Source organism: Prinia subflava, chromosome 8 (genome assembly GCF_021018805.1).
Source record: "Prinia subflava isolate CZ2003 ecotype Zambia chromosome 8, Cam_Psub_1.2, whole genome shotgun sequence".
Taxonomy (NCBI): Eukaryota; Metazoa; Chordata; class Aves; order Passeriformes; family Cisticolidae; genus Prinia; species Prinia subflava.
In genome coordinates, this window is record NC_086254.1 from 29,263,553 (window position 1) to 29,281,322 (window position 17,770).

Consider the following 17,770-nt stretch of genomic DNA (forward strand, 5'->3'; position numbering starts at 1 on the left):
CCAGCCTGGGATCTGGGCAGGCTGAGCCCCCCACACAGTCTGGCCGTGTCCTGCCAGCTCTGCCTGAGACACAGCCCTCGTCCTGCTCCCCACGGGCTCATCCCACGGCCAGAGCAGCAAAATCCAGGCCTGGCTCCCGCTGGCATCATAAATAGCTGGGCTTGGGGAAGGAGCTGCGCTGCCTGGGGTGGGGGTGCCTGGGTGTGGTGAAGCCCAGCGGGTGCTGGTCGGGGGGACCCGCTGGGTGCGGACTGGCGGGTGGGAGGGCTCGGTGCTGCCGCGGCGCTGTCCACCCCGGGACGCGCAGTGAGTTTTTGAGTTTTGCAGAGAGCGGCCGGGGGAGGGACGGGGCTGCGTGTCCGACTCTGTGTGTGTGTGTGTTTGTGTGTGAGTGAGAGAGACATTTATAGATCACGTGTGAAACTTGATCTCCCCGCAGCGGACTCAGAGGAAAGAAAAAAGATAGAAGTATTGTTTTTAAACAGATTTTCCCTTTGTTTTTCTTTTTTCCTTTTTTTTTTTCCTCCCCTCTCCCCCTGCGAGGGCTGGCGATAAAAGGCCGGGGCGGCCAGCGCCGCCTCAGAGGGAGGAAATGCCGAAATCGCCGCGGTTGGACGCGGCGGCGAGCGCCCACTGAGCCATCCTGGCACGGAGCGCGCAGCCGGAGCATCCCCGGACCCCGCGCCATGCGGGCGCTCAGCCTCGGCCTGGTGGCCCTGAGCTGTGCCACGGTGGCTCTGTGCGCTGCCGGAGCCCAGCGCCGGCGCTACCACCGCGTGCAGCACGGCCAATGCAGCTACACCTTCGTGCTGCCCGAGGCCGAGCCCGTGCCCTGCCCCGCCGCCCCCGGGCCGCCCAAGGCGCTGCTGCAGCGGGACTCGCCCGCCGGCGCTGCCGGGCTCGGGGCTGCGCAGCGCCTGCGGCAGCTCGAGAGGATCCTGGAGAACAGCACGCAGTGGCTGCGGAAGGTAGGGTGTGGGATGTGGGATGGGGGGATGTGTGCGGGGACAAGCAGCACAGTGGTGTGGGCAGGGTCTGTGTCCAGCACCCTATCATGCAGCATCCCCGTGGCACAGCTGTGGGCATTGTGCCCACCTGAGCATCCAGGTCAGCTTTTCTCTGCAGGTGTGCTGCTGGTGTCAGGTGCTGTCTGCACGGAGGGGATGCGTGCTGCGGGTTCTGCAGGGGCTGCAGCTCATGCAGATCACTCACCCAGATCACTTCCCATCGAGGCTGTATTCCCTGTCCATCCTTGCCATAGGCTCCTCATGGGGTCCTGGCTGGGTTAGCTGTGCCAAGCATTCCTTGGGGATCAGCATTCCAAGTTCTGGGCAAGGAGACTGGGAAGGGGTTTGGCTAGTGGTGGGGCAAGGGTCCCAAGGGCAGGGGCCACCAAAATCTCTGCAGCTTCATAATTTTCCTTCTTACAGGCTTTGCAAAAGCTCCCAGCACTTGGTGAGACTGTGTGGGACCCACAGCTCCTGGGTGGCCTATGAGTGGTGCACAGTGGGAGCAGTGGGGTGCCACACCAGAGGGGCTATGTACCCACAGGGTTGCCACCCCCAGCCCCCGCTGGCTCGCCCCATCCCTAATGCCTGAGGCAGGAAGCAGCATTTCCTTCCTGGAGCCCCCTCCAGCTGAGGGCGGCTGCCTGCGTCAGACCCAGGAATAGCTCATCCCAAGGGACACATCCCTGGGGGGCCCTCAACCCCACAGCCCGTGCCAGGAACACTGGGTACCTGCACTGATAAGAGGAGAAGCAGCTTGTCCCCAGCTGTCACTGACCCAGCAGTGCCACATGCATGTCCTGTGTTGTCCCAGCAGGCTGCGATGGGACCTGTGTGCCTCTGCACTCCCATTTCCTGGGTGATGTCCCTGTGCTGAGCCCCTGCAGCACTCAGGGATCAGAATGGGGCCAACGCAATGAGTGGGGGTCCAGGGATGGCCTGTGCCAGCCACGCTGCTTGGGTAGCCACCATGGCTGTGGGGGACAGTGCAGGCAGCAGGGACGTGCAGGATGTTGTTCCTTGTCCCCTCAGCCATCCTAGAGAACAAATTCCTCAAGAGCTGGGAAAACACTGAACCGTGGCTCTGCTGGAAGCCAGCCCAGAGTGTTGCAGAGGGGTCAGCAGGGCCAGTGACAACCTGGCTGGTGGCACTGACTCTCTGTCACTGTGGAACCTGCTGGGTCTGCTGGGTGCACACAAGTCCTGGGGTCCTTGTGGCCTGTGGTCCCTGTGCCCTCAGCTCTGTTCCTTGGTGTCCCTATGCTCTGGTGTCTTTGTGCCCTGTGTCCCCAGGCCAGCTCTGAGCTTCCCCTGGGATGAGGGCAGCCTTTGTATGGCCAAGCAAGGCAGGGGAGCAGGGTCCCACCACAGGTGCACATGGCCCTGTCCAGAGGAGACAGCCACAGGCAAAGTGGGACTGCACATCTGGGCAGCTGTGGGCAGCAGTGCCCCTCACCAGAACCCCAAGGAGCACAAGGCAGTGGAGCACTGGGCAGCCAGTACCCCATCCCATCCCACCCCATCCCACCCCATCCTGTAGCATGGCTCTCTCCTTTTAGAGGCAGCTTGCAGCTATGTTTTTTTCTGTTGTTCCTCAGCTTCCCAAATTTCTGTAGAGCTGCCCAATAACGCTTGTTTTGGTCAGACTCCAGCCCTGAACAAACAAACGAGGGCTCAAAAGAGGCACTGGGTTCAGGGACAGATCGTAAACAACATTGCATCCCTGTCTGCTCTGCCCTGGCATGGGGAGTCCTGCAGGGTGTTGAGAAATTGGGAGGTCTCCTGATACCCAAGAGAGTTCCCCAGGCCCCCTCAGCATCTCCAGCACCAGCCTCCCCCAGGACCCCCATCCATGGCACTGGGGGGCTGGGCCACCCTCCCACTCAGGAGCCCTTGGTGGGTGGGGCAGGACGAGGACCCGGCACACAAGGACACATCGGCTGCTTCTATCTCAGGAGGAATTAATTTTAGTTCAAACACAAACAACTGATGGTGCCGCTGGGTCTAGGGGGGGGCTTGGGGTGGGATTGGGTCTCCAACGGGGCAGTGGCATTTTGGCAGCTCTGAGGTGCCTGAAGGGCTGATGCTGCTCACCCTGGGATGTGTGCAGCAGTGTGGAGAGCAGGTGAAGGGTTTTCCACCCACCTGTGACTCAAGGATTCCCAGGCTGGTGCTTGTGAAATGTTTAGAAATGCCAGGTCAGGACAAGAACTGGGACATAGGGGAGGGATGTGGTTGCAAGAAGGCAGCACAGGATGATCCAGCTGTGGGCAGTGGGATCCCAGTTGGGGACAGCGAGTGGCTGAGTTTCCTCCTGCTCCACGGTGATGTTTTGGGGTCACCAAAACAGCACTACAGCTTTTCCCCCAGCGGCTCTGCCCTTATGGTGGAGAAATGAATCTCTGAGACCAGGAGGGCCCAGCTCACAACAGCACCCGTGAGATGAAGGAGAGGGGATCCCAGATTCCCTGTCCTTGGCACAGAGCCTGTCCCACTTGTGTCCCCTATGCCAGACATGCCTGGGGACACTGTGCACCACTCCAGCTCCCAGGGAGCTGCTGGGGCCAGGATCCAGGGCTCCATCTCCAGGGCTCTCAGCCTTCCCCATGCCAGCTTGACCTTTTCCATGGGTATGTTCTGCCCCCAGCTCACAGATATGTTTGTTTAAAAAAAAAAAAAGTGAAAAGCAAGATTGAGAGGGAGAAAAGGCCTCCCCAAGCCCTGTGAAGCAACAAGATTAACGACGTGGTTAAAGGGAAACTCTCCAGCAATCCCTCAGCTCAGGGAAATGTTTTCCAGACGCGGCTCTCCGACCTTTCCCTGCTTCCTCCCTGAGAGCATGTTCCTGCGAGGGAAAATCCCCAGGGAAACGGGTGCAGACAATGCTGGCTGAGATGGTCAGCCCTGGGACCTTCCTGCCCCGAGACCCTCCTGCCCCACATGGATGCTCACCGTGGGGCGATGGTTTTGCCACCGCCTGGTGCGGAGGAGGAGGGAACAGTGAGATTTCATCATGCCAAACAAGTGCAGAGCCCTGTGCCCTGGCCCGCTGCAATCCCCACTCCCACGCTGAGTATCCCAACACTGCTGCCTGCAGGATGCCTGAACATCCTGGTGTTTCATAATGCCAAACAATCCAGCACTGCTGCCTGCCTGCCACAGCGCCAAGCGTCCCAGCACCACTGCATTCCACCGTGGTGCAGAACATCCTGGCACCACTGCCCAGAGAGCAGCACCCCAACCCTGCTGATTCTGGTCCACAACCCCACAAGATGCAGGGGGATGTGGGGCTCTGCCTGCACAACTGGGGAGCTCAGGCAGGGAGCAGGATCTGTGGGATGCAGGGAACTGGGCAGCCCCCGTCCCTCCTGCTCTCAGGGGCTGCTTTCCCAGCGTGGGCGGCAGCGTGGCCCCTTCCGCTCCCTGTGGCCCCCGCCGAGGGACCGTGCCCCCACCGAGGCCATCGCCCTGGGGAGGGGCTGAATGGGAACCTCATGGCGGGGCTGCCAGAAATAGCAAAGCCTTTGGGAAAGGCGGCTCCCCCGCGGGCTGGGAAAGCGGAAGCGTCATCTCAGCTGTGTCTGAGCTGTGTTTGCAGCCAGCTTCTTCCCAGCCCCGAGCACTTCCACGTGGTGGAGCAGCACCGGGTGCTGGACACCCACCTTCCCCGGCTGATGGTGTCCCCTCACCCTCCATATCCTGGGAAAGCAGTGGTTGGGGGCTGGCAGCTGATGCTGATGCCAGTGCCAGCCACTCCCTGCCTGGCCACCCTGGCTGGGCATCAGCCCCAGCCTGCCGGGACACCTGGGCACACAGAAGCCTGTGCCAGGCCCCAGCTGGTACCACAGCCCAGGAATCTTGGCAGCCGGTTCCTGAGGAGCCTCCCCTGCAGAGCTCAGCTCTCTCTGTCCTCTGATAAGATTCCAAGGGCCCTGAGGTGGGTCAAGCCTTGTGGAGACGCAGGGCTGTGCCTGGGGCTGTGCCCAGTGGTGCCAGGCTCAGCTGGGATGCTGAGACAGGACCCGAAGAGGTGCCCGAATGGTCCCCTGCATCCTCCCTTCCCTGCACAGCTGGAGAGCTACATCCAGAGCAGCGTGAAGCCGGAGATGGCGGAGCTGCAGCAGACTGCCGTGCGGAACCAGACCGCCACCATGCTGGAGATCGGCAGCTCCCTCCTCAACCGCAGCGCCGAGCAGAGCCGCAAGCTCACCGACGTGGAGGCCCAGGTATGGCACAAGTCCCCACGTCCCCACCACCCCGAGACTGGGTGGGTGGCATGGTTTGTCTGCAGATAACAGCGATTCCCTGAGGTGACACAGGGTTTAAGGCACCAGGGGCAGAGGTAGCAGGGCTGTGTGCCAGAGACTGGCCAGCCCAGTGACACCACGGGTGTGGTGTGGCTCTGGCTGCTGAGGCAAAGACTCCCCTCTGCTCCTGAGGCAGGTGCTGAATCAGACGTGGCGCATCGAGATGCAGCTCCAGGAGAATTCCCTGTCCACCTCCAAGCTGGAGAAGCAGCTGCTGCTGCAGACCAATGAGATCCACAAGCTGCAGAACAGAAACAAGTAGGGGCTGGGGCAGCTCAGGGACCCCCACAGCCCCTGGACCCCAAAGGGAGGCTGGTCTCTCCCACCTCACACTGCACTTTGAGGGGGCTGTGGTCCGTAGGGGGTTGCACAGCCCCAGCACAGCTACTGGGCTTTGGGTTCCCCTGGCTGGGCACATCCCAGAAGTGAGGGTACAACTCAGGGGGTGCAGCAGGGGATGGGGACAGCGATGAGTCCCTGCAGACACACTGGGACCGCTCTGCCACCCCATCACCGCTGCATCCCACTCCCAGCATCCTGGAGGTGCGGGTGCTGGAGATGGAAACGAAGCAGCAGGCGGAGCTGGCGGGGGCCCACTCAGAGAAGGAGAAGCTGCAGCGGCTGCTGAGCCGGCAGAGCGGCACCATCGAGGAGATGGAAAAGACGCTGCTGGCTGCCAGTGCCAACACCAGCCTGCTCCAGCGCCAGCAGCTCCAGCTCATCCAGTCTGTCCAGAGCCTGGTGCGCCTCGTCTCCCAGGGCAGAGGTGAGCAGGGTGTGCGGGCACAGTGGAGGGCAGTGGGAAAGCTCCTCATCCTCTCAGGAGCGTGCCAGGGTGCCCCTGTGGCCTGCTCAGCTTTGAGTGACTTCACCTCAAAAATCATAGACTCATTCAATCATAAATGGCTTGGGTTGGAAGAGATCTTAAAGCTCACCTCATTCCAACACCCTGCCATGGGCAGGAGCACCTTCCACTAGAAAAGTATCCACTCATTGCAACCAAGGAGCAGCTTGGAGCCCCAAGGGGTGGGTCCATAGCCTGATGCCATTCCCAGCCATGGCAAACCCCCAGGGGTCAGGCTGGCAGCAGCCCTGGTGGCACAGCTGCCTTGCCCAGCCCTCAGTAAATGGCACAGAAGGAAAAAAATAACCCCTGAGCACAAAGGAATCTAAAGAGAGAGAGAAGAGCAGCAAAATCAGGCAGACTACAGAGCCATCAGGGTTTCTGCCTTCCCACTGTCCCCTCTGCCACAGCCGTGTCACCTGAGCAGGAGCAGCAATTCCAGGACTGTGCCGAGGTGCGCCGGGCAGGCATCCAAGCCAGTGGCATCTACACCCTGCACATTGCCAACCTCAGCGAGCCCAAAAAGGTGAGCACAGTCCAGAGAGGGCTTCCCTGCAGCACCCTGGAGTGCTGCCCACCCAGTGCACACCAGCCCCACACCAGATCCCTGTTGCTTGGCACATCCCAGGGCAGTTTCTCCACCCCATCCAGACCTGCGGGCTGTACAGGGGTGAAGGCAGCACCCTTGGGATGAAAACAGGGCTGGCACAGCCTTCCAAATTGGGGTATAAAAGTGATTTTAAAGGCACCCTGACCTGTGAGCAGCAGACCCCAGCCCCTGTCCATGGCCATGGAGGGAGGAGAGACCCCCTCAGCCAGGCAGTGGGCACAGCACACCCTCACCAGCCCCTCAGCCAGCTCTAGCACCTGTAGAGCACCCACACTGAGCTGCCCAACCTGGCAGGGATGCACCTGGCTGCCCACTCCAAGCCACCCCAGCCTGTCCCTCACTCCCCTTGCAGGCATACTGTGACATGGAAACGGACCGAGGGGGCTGGACCATCATCCAGCTCCGTGCCAACGGCAGCCTCAGCTTCCAGAGGAGCTGGAGGGAGTACAAGCAGGTGTGTGCCTGACCGGGGAGGGGGACACCCCTGGGGGCACCCCCGGCACCCTGAACTCACCCACCCTGCTGCTCCACAGGGCTTTGGGGACGCGTCGGGGGAATACTGGCTGGGGAATGAGGCCGTGCACCTGCTGACCAGCCGGGTGCCCTATGCCCTGCGGGTGGAGCTGCAGGACTGGGAGGGCGGCCAGGTGTATGCCCACTACGGGAAGTTCCAGCTGGGCAGTGAGCGGCAGTTTTACAGGTAGGGGAGAGGCGCTGTGGGAAGAGCCACCCAGCACTCCCTGGGACTCACTGGGACTGTCCCCAAGCCCTGTGGGCAGCAGTGGCCAGGGGGAAGGGCTGGGTGTGGTGCCCCCGGGAGGTGCAGGATCACCTGGGGCTTCACTGGGTTGTTCTGGTGTAGTTATGATGCCAGGTGCCAGGCACATTGCTGTCACACTTTCCTTTCTCCCTGGGCTCCTGAGAAGTAGATTTTTAACGTATAAAGTTGCATCAAGGCAGTGGGATTTGCCATCCCAGTGGGAACAACTTGGGCACTTGCACTGAGGCTGTTTGTTTGAGCAAGGGAGATGACACAGCTGTGGCCACCAGGCATTCCCAGGGGTGTTGGGCATCCTCAGGCTGTCCATGTCCAGGGAGGGATGCTGTGCTCCTCATGCTCAGCTTGCCATGACCGTGTGCTCCTGGCCACGGGCAGGAGGGTGCAAAGCAGCTGGGGGCCTTCACTGCTAGGCTGGAGGTGGAACCAGACCCCAGACATCCCCTGCAACATCCACCCCATGCTAGCACCAAGCTGACCCCCAGCAAGAGGACTGGAGGAGACTTGGGGGTCCTCTCTGCCCCAGCATGCCACAACCTCCACTCTTGGGGACCAAGGACAGGAGGCCAAGCTGGAACTGCAGGATCTCTGCCCACGTCCCTCTGTGCTGTGTGCAGCCCTGAGCAGTGCTGGGGGCTCTGTGACCCCCTAGCAGCTGGCAGTGACAGTGGCTGTGTCCCTGCTGGGCACAGGCTGTCGCTGCAGGACTACAGTGGCACAGCTGGGCAGCAGAGTGGCCTGGCACTGCAGGGCACCCAGTTCAGCACCCGTGACGCCGACAATGACAACTGTCTCTGCAAGTGTGCCCAGATGCTCTCGGGAGGTGAGCAGGGGGACACCCCCATGCAGCACCTGTGGCTGCCAGCCTGCCACGCCACCTTCCCGCCCTGCTCCCTTCCCACAGGATGGTGGTTTGACGCCTGTGGCCTCTCCAACCTGAATGGCATCTACTACCCAGCCCGGAACAACGTCCGCAAGCTCAACGGCATCCGCTGGCACCACTTCCAGGGGCCCAGCTACTCCCTGAGGGGCACCCGCATGATGATCCGACCCAGCGGCTTCTAACGCGCCTGCAGCACTGCCAGCACCGAGAGAGGAGTCCGGGACAAGGGATGGTTGGGGGCGGCAAAGGTGCCCCAGCTGCTGCAGGGAACCTTTGCCATGAATTATATTTTTTACTCTTGTTTATCCCGTTTTTCAGAAGTCTGCAGTGTCACCACGGCCATGCTGGAGGAACCACGGGCCCCAGTGAAGGGCGCTGCAGGAGCTGGAGCTGCAGGGGCTGGAGTGGGACAAAGCCAGACCTGCCAAAGTGGGCTCCAGCATATGGAAACTCTCTGATCTCACCTCAGCTTCTCTTCCCCAATTTTTGCTGGGCCTCAGGGTTTTGTCTTGGGGACAGAGCTCCAAGATCCCTGCAGTGATGGGGCTCTGAGGACCCCTGGGACCGTGTGCTTTCAGAGGGACCCCAGACATGATGGGAGCTTTGCCTTTTCACTGGTTTTGGATATTGTAAATCCCTCCACCATCCCACTTTCCTGCAGGATTAGAGGAGCTGGGTGGGACAGGAGTCCTGATAAGCATGAGGGCTGGTGGTGGAGCCACTGTCCCCATCACGGCAGGACAGGCACTGCTCCTCATGGGATGGAGCTGGGTTTCTCCAGCTCTCAGAGAGGACAGGAAGAGCAGGGGATGTCCTTGGGGACCTTCATGGGGACCAGTCCTAGGATGGCCAGTGGCCCAGTTCTGGAAGGCCCTTGCTGCGAGCAGACACTGCACTGGCAGGGGCTGGCAGGGTCCCCGGATTGGCAGGAAGGGGCTGGGGGGTCGTGGGTGGGGAGGGGACTGTGGGTTCAAGGGGCTGGGAGGTGGGAGGTGGTGGGTGCTGGCACCGACACCGGCTGTGCACGCAGCAGCGGGGGGGCTCCTGCTGCCTGCCCTCATCACTGTCCCGAGGCACCCGCTAATTAACACTGATTAAAGCACGTGACGTTGTTGGCGCTTCCAGAAGATGCTCATCAGTGGGGAATAATTAAAAAATGGAAAACACGGGGGGCGGTGCTGCCGGTTTTCCTTCTGTCCTGGCTGCCTGCCTGCACCTCCTGCCTGCACATGGGGCACCCATGGGGAATCTCAGCACAGAGGGTGATGGACATTTCCCCGGCTGTCCCTCCCCCCTGGAAATAACTGATGGGCTCAGCTGTGCTCCCCACGAAACCGGAGCCACCGGGAAGCAGCTGCCAGGGAAAGTGATAGGGACCATGGGGCTGTCCTGCTGTCCCCAGTGGGGACATGCAACGGGGAGGGGGAGGGCAGAGGGGGAGGGGCATTCTAGGGGGGACATGTGTGTCTGAACACGTCTGTGCTGGGGTTTCATGCTGCCAGTCCCATGGGTGGGAGTCAGATGGAGACTCCTGGTTCAGGAACAAGGCTGCTGTGTGTGCATCTGTGTGTGCACATCGAAATACTGCTCACAAACACGTGTGCACACAGACACGCACACATCCTGCATGCACAGGATCATGCATGCACACATGAGCACACAGGGCTTTGGATGGCCATGTCAGGTCCCATTCATGCAGGGCATGGGACACTGGAGCCACACCAAGGACTGACAGCACCTGAGGGACATGTGGCTGCTCAGCCCTTGCCTGGCTGGGGACTGGTGGGCACCACCCCCCTTCTCCTTAGCAATAGCAACAAATTTAGACCAAGCCCTGGGACACACCATGCTGAGGAATCTGGCAGGACAGCCGGTCCCAGCCACCAGCAAGGATCTGATTCCCTCAGAGATTTCCCCAAGGGCAAAGCCTGTCCCCAAGTGAGTACCCAGAGTCCCTGTCACCCTCTGGTTTCCAGGGTGTTTTCCTTGGGGAGGCATCCAGTGTCCCATGTGCCATCATTAGGGATCCCCTGGGTGTGCGTGTCCTCCCCAGAGCACTTCATCAGCCTGACTCACAGCCAGATGCCATCCCCATGTCCTGTCACTGTGTCCTGTCACCATGTCCTGACACCACATCCTGCCCTCCACATTCCCGGCAGCTGGACCTGACAATACCCCAGCAGGAGCCAGACGGATCCTGCACCCCAAACAGGGGATCTGGGTGAGCACACAACAGGGCAAGAATCAGTCTGGGGTGGTAAATTCTTCTTTATGACAGCTTTTCTGGGGACCCCAAGCACTGGATGGAAGCCCCAGTTAAGGGGCCCACGGTGCTGCCTTGGCCAGCAGCTGCCAAGGGGGCTGGCACTGAAGGGAGGCAGTGGCAGGCCCAAGGTCCAGGTAGGGTCCCTGGGTGCAGGTGCTGGCTGGTGGCTTTGATGTCACCTTCCCCAGCAGACACCTGCCTGCATGGGAACCATCAGCAGCACGGGGAGCGCAGGGCACAGGTGGCACTGAGGTGCTGGGAGGGCTGTGGTGCCATGCAAGGCTGCCCTGGGTGAACACATGGGCGCTTTTCATCTTCAAAGCACTCCCTGTGCCAGCTTTCATCCCAGCCCACCTGGGAGGTCTCTGCTACTGCCGCCCCCATCTCCCAGTTCTTGGAGAGCCAGGAGCTGGCCAAGTTTTGCGGGAGTGAGGGAAGGAGGCAGGGGAGGTGCATGGCACAGAGGGGAATCCCAACAGCTGGGGCTTTGCCGGGACCTGCCAGATCCAACCGCCGCCGTGCCGTGCCCGCCGGGCCCCGCGCTGGCACACTGCAGTGTGGAACCCATGACTCCCTTCCAGCACCCATCCACACAGCACCCACAGCCCTGCAGAGCTACAGGCACCTCAAGAGTCCCTGTCCCATCCCAACCTCTACCACCCCAAGAGACAACACACAGCCTCCAAAACACAGGCATTTAATAAAACTGGCTGCATTACAATAATTATTATTTACAGATCAAACATATGGAAAAGAGTAGAAAAGAGGAACTGTAGTCTTCATAAATACCAGGCCCAGCATGGTCGGGGGGACTTCGTGCCCACTGGCAGCTGGGGAGGGGAACACAGGCACCCACAGACACTCACACACGCAGACACACAGCCCTGGGCAGCTTGAAGCAGGGGGTCAGGCTTCCCCCTCACCCCTCAAACACCAGGCTTTTCTTCAGCAATAAGATGGGACCATCCACCAGGATGTGGCCACCACTCCAGGCAGTGGGATCCCTTCCATGGGGGCTGCAAGGGGGCAGCTCCTTCACCAGTGCAGTGTCCCTGCTCCATGCAGGGGGGAACCAGCCCCTTGCACTGCACCCTGGGGTGCTGGTGAGGAGCAGGACAGGCAGGAGCTGCCAGCAGTGCAGGCAGGGCAGCCACATGTGAGGCCCTGTGGGTGTTGAGGACCAGCCACACACCCAGGGACACGTGTCCTTTGCCTTCCCAGGGGCTGGCAAGGACCTGACTCTCCAATGCTGGCACACTGACCACACCAGGCCAGTGATGCTGTGGCACAGCAGGGCTGAGTTTAAGAGTGCCATCACCACCAAGAGGTCCCTGCTCCTCCCAGGGCACAGCCTGTGCATTGTCCCCATCCAGCACTGCCCTCTTATGAGCAACCCATCCCCAGAGCCCACCACGGCACTGCTACACATCGGAGACCTGCTGGGGCTCCCTGGCCTGGCGCAGCCCGTAGAGCCACTTGATGACACGGGCGTTGCGCTCGATGACGGAGATGCCGTAGGGCACGCGCTCCACCGGCCGCCCCTCCGGCGTGGCAGCACTGGGTGGCGAGCAGCCGCCCTCCGAGCTGGCCGTGCTCACGCTGTGGAACTTGAGGGACACGATGTCCGAGCTGGCGCGGGCGAAGCGCTCGGCCCCCATGTCCTGCATCTCCTCGGGGTCAAGGCCGCAGTAGTTGAAGAAGCGCTCCAGGTCGGCGGTGGCCCGCGAGAGCCGATCGCTCAGGTCCGACTTGGAGCGGTGCAGCAGTGGCTGCCGGCGGGCGCTCTCGGGCCGGGCGGGTGAGCTCCGGGATGGGGTCACAGGAGGCCCACCAGGGATGGGGGATGCAGGCAGCGGTGTCACTGGGCTCCGGGGAGCTCCACAGGGACGGACGTCCACCCTCCGCACGGCCACACTGCCGGGGGGCTTGGTGGTGGCCGGGCTCTCTGGTGGCTTGACAGCCCCCTCCAACGCTGGTGCTTCTGCCCGCCACCTGCACTCCCTGCCCAGCGGGCTCTCCGCCTTAGGGAAGGGGCTGTCACAGAGGTTGATGAGGTTGTTGAGGATCTCCAGATCAAGGGAGGTCTTCGGGCTGGCAGCATCGGCGCGGCGTGGCCCCGGGGGTGCCCTGCGGCTGGGGGTGAGCACAGCCCGGCGCACCCCGGGGGTGAAGAGGGGCTGCTTGAGCAGCAGTGGCTTCACCGGCTCCTGCTTGGTGCTGGCGACCTTCTGGCTCTTCACGTACTTGGCCTTGTCGGCCTCCAGCCTCTCCACTGCGCTGGGCTTCCCGGCCCCCGGCTCGGCGTGCCGCCGAAAATACGCGGGCCCTTTGCGGAGGATCCGGACGGGCATGGCCGAGGTGAAGGGCGCCGTCACCGTCACCCCCTTCATGGTGTCACCGGCTTGCAGCGCCTCGACGGGCATCCTCCGTGCCGGCACCGGGACACGGGTGGGCGGCCGCCACGGGCAGCGAGGGGCTCAGGTGCCGTCGGCTGCAAGAGGGGCCGGAGTGAGAGCGGGGCCGGAGGGAGAGCGGCGGCGACGCTGCCCCTGCCCGCGCCCCGGCCCCACGGCAGACAAAGACAGCCCGGGCTGTGCGGTACCGCACTCGCTGCGCCCCCGGCTCCGGGCTGCCTATTTGAAGGCGGTCACCACGCCTCCGCCGCCGCCGAGCCTCCCCGACAAGTCCCCCGGCCAATCCGCGCCGCACGCCTGCTTCAAACCGCACCGGGACCAATGGCGCCGCCGGGGAGGGCGCCCCGGTCCCGGAGAGGAGCACCCTGGGGAGAGAGTGGGGCGGAGGGAGCCGAGCACCCCTCACTGATGCTCTGCCCAAGGCGCAGGTGCCGGGGTGCATCCCCCGCATCAAGGGGTGCATTGCATGTGCCCATGGTCCGTGCTCAGGGGTGCAGCGCCCACACCCGGGGGGCATTCCCTTCATCCAGGCGTGCATTCCCCACTCCCAGGGAAGCATGGATTGCCTCGTCTACACCCTGGCATCACCCACGCCCAGGGGTGCACTGCCCTCTCCCAGGTGTGCATCCCCCATGCCCAGGGTTCCATCACCTACCACCCTGCCGAGCTGGTGGATTCGGTTCTCCACTCCCCCTGCTGTTCCCTCAGCTCTCAGCCCTCTCGCAAGCTCCGGGGCTGCTCCCAGGCTCCCTGCTCTTATCCTGGAGCTTCTTGGAAAGTACGTGGAGCACACGGGGGTTTCCACTCGTGCTTCCCCGGCCGCGGGCTGCCCGGGGCAGCGAGAGGCCCTGTGCACCCCGGGTCCTTGGGTCCCTGCCAGCCCCAACAAGCGCAGCCGCCACAACGGCCGCGCAGAGGCACCAGCCCGCCCACAGAGAAAAGGGGGGCAGGGCACCCAAAACAGCTCCACACTCTTCTGCAGCCCCCTGACCAGAGGTGGATACACCCAGAGTAGCCCCAATACCCAGAGGGGCTCAGCAGTGGCAGGGCACACAGAAGGATACGTGGGTCAGACCCCTTCCCCCAACCCCTTTCCCAAGCTGCTCTAAGATTCCTCCTGAGGGTCCCGATTTGGGGCACCGACGAGCCCGAGGATGTGACAGCAAGCCCCAGCACTCACCGGGTGCAGCGGTGGGCAGGGTGGGGGCCGGGGTGCTGTGGCCTCACTCGCTCCCGCGGCAGCCCCGAGCAGGCAGCTGCCACCGTCAGCGCTCACCTGCGCGCTCAAACTTCCTGGGAGCAGCCCAGCGCCTGTCCCAGCACTGACCGCCGGCGGCAGGAGCCAGCCCCAGCACCCTGAGCCACAGCTGAGCCATGTCTGCACCCCCAGGCAGCCCACGGGGTCCAGATTCCCCCGAATCTGGACCTCAGCAGGATCCCTGCATAGCACACCGTGCACCCCCCTGACATGCTGTGACAGACGAGTGGCCATGGGGGAGGCCGGCTGCCCCTCTCCCCGTCCTCATCCCCTGCCTGGGGGGACATGCTGCCTCCTGACCTGGAAAATGTCTGCAGGGGGGCGGCCAGACGTGGTGACAGCTGGGAACGGTCCCAGCACCGGCACAGATCCTCCTGTCTCTTCCCTGGAGCAGCTTTCTGCACCCCTCTGCCTGACTCCTTGAGTCCAGTGCTGCCCAGCCCCTGTGCCAATGGCCAGCTTCACTACCCTTGTACCTGTGCCCAGCACAGGGAGGGCTCCCCGGTTCAGCACAAGGGTGCAAAATTGTCCCCCAGGCAAGACAAAGCAGGAAAATGTCCCCATGTCATGCACTGGAGCTCAGCCTTGTCCCACACACTCAGCCAAGCCACAGAGGAGGTGGCTATCAAAGTGCAGGGACAAGGACACAGGAGCCCCAGCACAGCCGCCAGTGGCCGGCATGGTGTCCCCTCCCCAGCACGGACAGCCGGCCGGGCATGACCTGCTGCTCCACATTCCTGCGGCGCTGAGCCACTGTGCTGGCACGGCCACGCCGAGCTGGGCTGCACCGAGCCAAGCTGAACCAAGCGGAGCCGCCCTCTGAACAGCCCCAAAAACACGGCAGCATAATCCCATGCCCCCAACCCAGCTGGAGTGTGGGGATCGAGCTCTGGGCATTGCCCAGTGTGGCCCCAGCTCCTCTTCCTCTAGGGGTGGGCAGTCTAGCCTGGCTCACATGGCACCCCAGGTCACCTCCTGCCTGGAGGAGCTGCTCCAGAGGGGTTGTGACCCCTTCATTGCCCCACCCAGCCCCATTCTGCTGGCACTGCACCAGCACGGGACCAGCACCACCTCTGCCACCCACCTGGATCGGCCCTGCGGCACGGGAGCCTCCTCAGCACGGAGCAGCTGCCGCACTTCTCCCTGCTCTCTTTCCGAGAGCGTCCCGACGGTGTCCTGACGCCCCCAAACCTTCAGCTCCCCAGCCCCGCCGTCCCGGTGTCCCCGCTGGCGGCAGCTGGAGCGTGCTGGAGCGGTTCTGCGCACGGCGGCTGCCGCTGAGTCAGCGCCGGGCGAGGACGCCCTCCGAGGCAGCTCAGCGCTCACATGGGATGGAAACCACAGGGCATTCCTCCATGCCAGGCTGTGTTACGCAGTGTGACGCTGCCTGGTGACGTCCCAGGTGCTGGTTCAGCTCACGGTGCCAGCTGGGCACCCTGGAGGCACACACAGCCCGAGGTGCTCAAAGTGACAAAGCCAAAACGCTTCTGGATGTCACTGCTCGCTGTGGGCAGAGGATCTTGGTGCTGGGTTAGGGCTTCAGGGACGCAGGGGAGATTCTCAGCCTTCCTGTGGGCACCCAGATTCCCTCATATCACTACTTGGCAGAGCCTGCTCTGATTTCGAAATCTCACCTTGTTTCCTCCATGCACCCCAGCAGCAATAAACTCCAAAATGTAGAAAAATAAATTGGGTAGTAGGAAGGGAGGTGACAGACTGGAAGAGGGTCACCGAGCCTGCAGCAACCTGGACCTGCTGGCCTGAACGCAGCCCCAGGGTGGCTCCTGCCCCACGGTACAGGCATCTCCGTTCAGCTCTGCACAGAGGGATCGAGCATTGGGCTCATGCTATGGAGCTTAATTACTGCTCTGCATTGTTCAAACAGCTCCTGGAGCAAGACAAGGAGCTGGTGGAGGGAGAAGGGCCAAGGGAAGCACACAGTCTGGAAGCCAGAGGGCTGCCCTGAGCCCAGATTCACACAACGGGCTCAGCTGGAAAATCCCAGTTGGTAGGCGAGGGCAGAGCCCGCAGGCTGCGTCCCTCCAGTGCCGAGGCTGTGCGGGTGCGGGCAGGAGGCTGCAGGAGCTGCTCGGGCACGTCTGGCCCGTTGGAGCAGGGCGTTGGATCCAGGCAGCGCCCCAAGCCTCACCCTCCCCGGGAGCATCCCGGGACATGCTCCGGGAGGGCAGCCTCCTGCAGGAATGCTCCCCCAGCACCCGGGGCAGCATTCCCACCGCTGCTCCAGGAACACAGGAACATGTGGATGGTGTTTGTGAACAGAGGGACAATCAGGCACTGGCAGTGCCTTTGCTCTCACCTTCTACAGACACCCTCGTGCCACTGCCAGGGCCTCCTGGATGCTAAATTAAGCTGCCAACGAGTAGAAAACACACTCAGCGGCCAATTCCCTCCCTGTAAGTGATGGGTGGAGGCAGCTACGGGTGCCTGGCAACACCTGCCAAGCCACAGGGCTGGGGCTCAGTGTGGGCACCTCCAGAGCTGAGAGGTCCCCAATCCCTTCATCTTGGCTGTTAACTCCTAGTGTTTTATGCCAGCCCCTTGCCGTGCCCTGACCCAGGATAGGCCACCACCTGTCCTGCCTCAGTTTCCCTAGCAAGAGATCTACAGAGCTGCTCCAGAAGGAACATGGGGACAGAATGGGGAGGCACTCATTCCCTGTGGACAGAGGGAATGATGCTGCCTGCACCTGGATGTTCACACTCGGTCTCTGCTCAGGGATCCAGGAGGCAGGGAGGTGACAGATGGGGACATGCTGGGCACGAGGCCTTTGTCTGGCCGGTGATGGCGGCGGCACAGACCCGCAGATGGCGGCTGCCGTGGGGCCGTGGCCGCAGCCCATGGCCAGGCGAGCACTGGGCCCTGGGGATCCGGCCCTTTTGTTGGGGTCTCACCTCTGGCAGCGGCCCCTTCCCGGCTGCCCCCCCACCAGCCTTTCCACTTTCAACTTGACCTGCTCCTTTCACATGGAAATGGAATGCAAATAGGGCTGGGGCTGCCAGGGTCGAGACTGAGACCCGCCAGCAGGTCCCCAAGTCTGGGGGTCATACCCTCTCAAATAGGGTGGCCAGTAGGCCCTGGAGTGAGGGGGTCCCCCAGCAATGGAGCAGTAGCCACCCTCTGCCCAGGCAGACCATCCTCTCTGCTCACACATGGAAGAAGGTTTTAGGGGATGGGTCTCACTAGGGCTGAGCTCAAGGACAGACCCCTGCTTTTCTGGGCTGCTGATTTTTCCATGCCCTCCTGCCACCCTGTCACCCCCGTGGCATGGGCAGTGTGCCCACCCTGGGGATCCTCACTGCACACCCTGGCATGCGCTGGCTGCAGCTGGGATGGGATCCCCGGCCCTGGCTGGGTGAGGAGGGGGCTTCCTGGAGGGATGGTC

General features: G+C 62.4%; 2 protein-coding genes across 5 annotated transcripts; one reads left to right on the forward strand and one right to left on the reverse strand.

Annotated features, from left to right (window-relative positions):
* Nucleotides 1-320: 320 nt before the first annotated feature.
* ANGPT4 (angiopoietin 4) lies at nucleotides 321-9,389 on the forward strand. Of its 2 annotated transcripts, XM_063404428.1 has the most exons (10): nucleotides 321-968; nucleotides 5,078-5,233; nucleotides 5,451-5,572; nucleotides 5,848-6,080; nucleotides 6,569-6,684; nucleotides 7,121-7,222; nucleotides 7,302-7,468; nucleotides 8,239-8,369; nucleotides 8,451-8,654; nucleotides 8,746-9,389. In XM_063404428.1, exons 1-9 carry the CDS (start codon nucleotides 687-689, stop codon nucleotides 8,609-8,611), a joined length of 1,470 nt encoding a protein of 489 aa, XP_063260498.1. In that variant the 5' UTR covers nucleotides 321-686; the 3' UTR covers nucleotides 8,612-8,654; nucleotides 8,746-9,389. The 2 variants fall into 2 exon arrangements, with proteins under 2 accessions (XP_063260498.1, XP_063260497.1); XM_063404427.1 differs by having other exon boundaries at nucleotides 8,451-9,389.
* Nucleotides 9,390-11,376: 1,987 nt separating this feature from the next.
* On the reverse strand, nucleotides 11,377-15,747 carry FAM110A (family with sequence similarity 110 member A). Of its 3 annotated transcripts, none has more exons than XM_063404431.1 (2): nucleotides 15,452-15,747; nucleotides 11,377-13,186 (listed from the first exon to the last, which is right to left on the reverse strand). In XM_063404431.1, the coding sequence occupies exon 2, from the start codon at nucleotides 13,116-13,118 to the stop codon at nucleotides 12,117-12,119; it is 1,002 nt and encodes a 333-aa protein (XP_063260501.1). In that variant the 5' UTR covers nucleotides 13,119-13,186; nucleotides 15,452-15,747; the 3' UTR covers nucleotides 11,377-12,116. The 3 variants fall into 3 exon arrangements, with proteins under 3 accessions (XP_063260501.1, XP_063260500.1, XP_063260503.1); XM_063404430.1 differs by lacking the exon at nucleotides 15,452-15,747 and adding an exon at nucleotides 14,290-14,872; XM_063404433.1 differs by lacking the exon at nucleotides 15,452-15,747 and adding an exon at nucleotides 13,765-14,240.
* Between the last annotated feature and the right edge of the window lie 2,023 nt (nucleotides 15,748-17,770).

Excerpts from the sequence above, each read along its gene's own strand:
- ANGPT4 (XM_063404427.1), top strand. The coding sequence starts at position 687 with ATGCGGGCGCTCAGCCTCGGCCTGGTGGCCCTGAGCTGTGCCACGGTG. Across the intron at positions 7,223-7,301 it reads GCTGGAGGGAGTACAAGCAG|GGCTTTGGGGACGCGTCGGG; the intron begins GTGTGTGCCTGA and ends GCTGCTCCACAG. Across the intron at positions 7,469-8,238 it reads AGTGAGCGGCAGTTTTACAG|GCTGTCGCTGCAGGACTACA; the intron begins GTAGGGGAGAGG and ends TGCTGGGCACAG.
- FAM110A (XM_063404431.1), bottom strand. The coding sequence starts at position 13,118 with ATGCCCGTCGAGGCGCTGCAAGCCGGTGACACCATGAAGGGGGTGACG.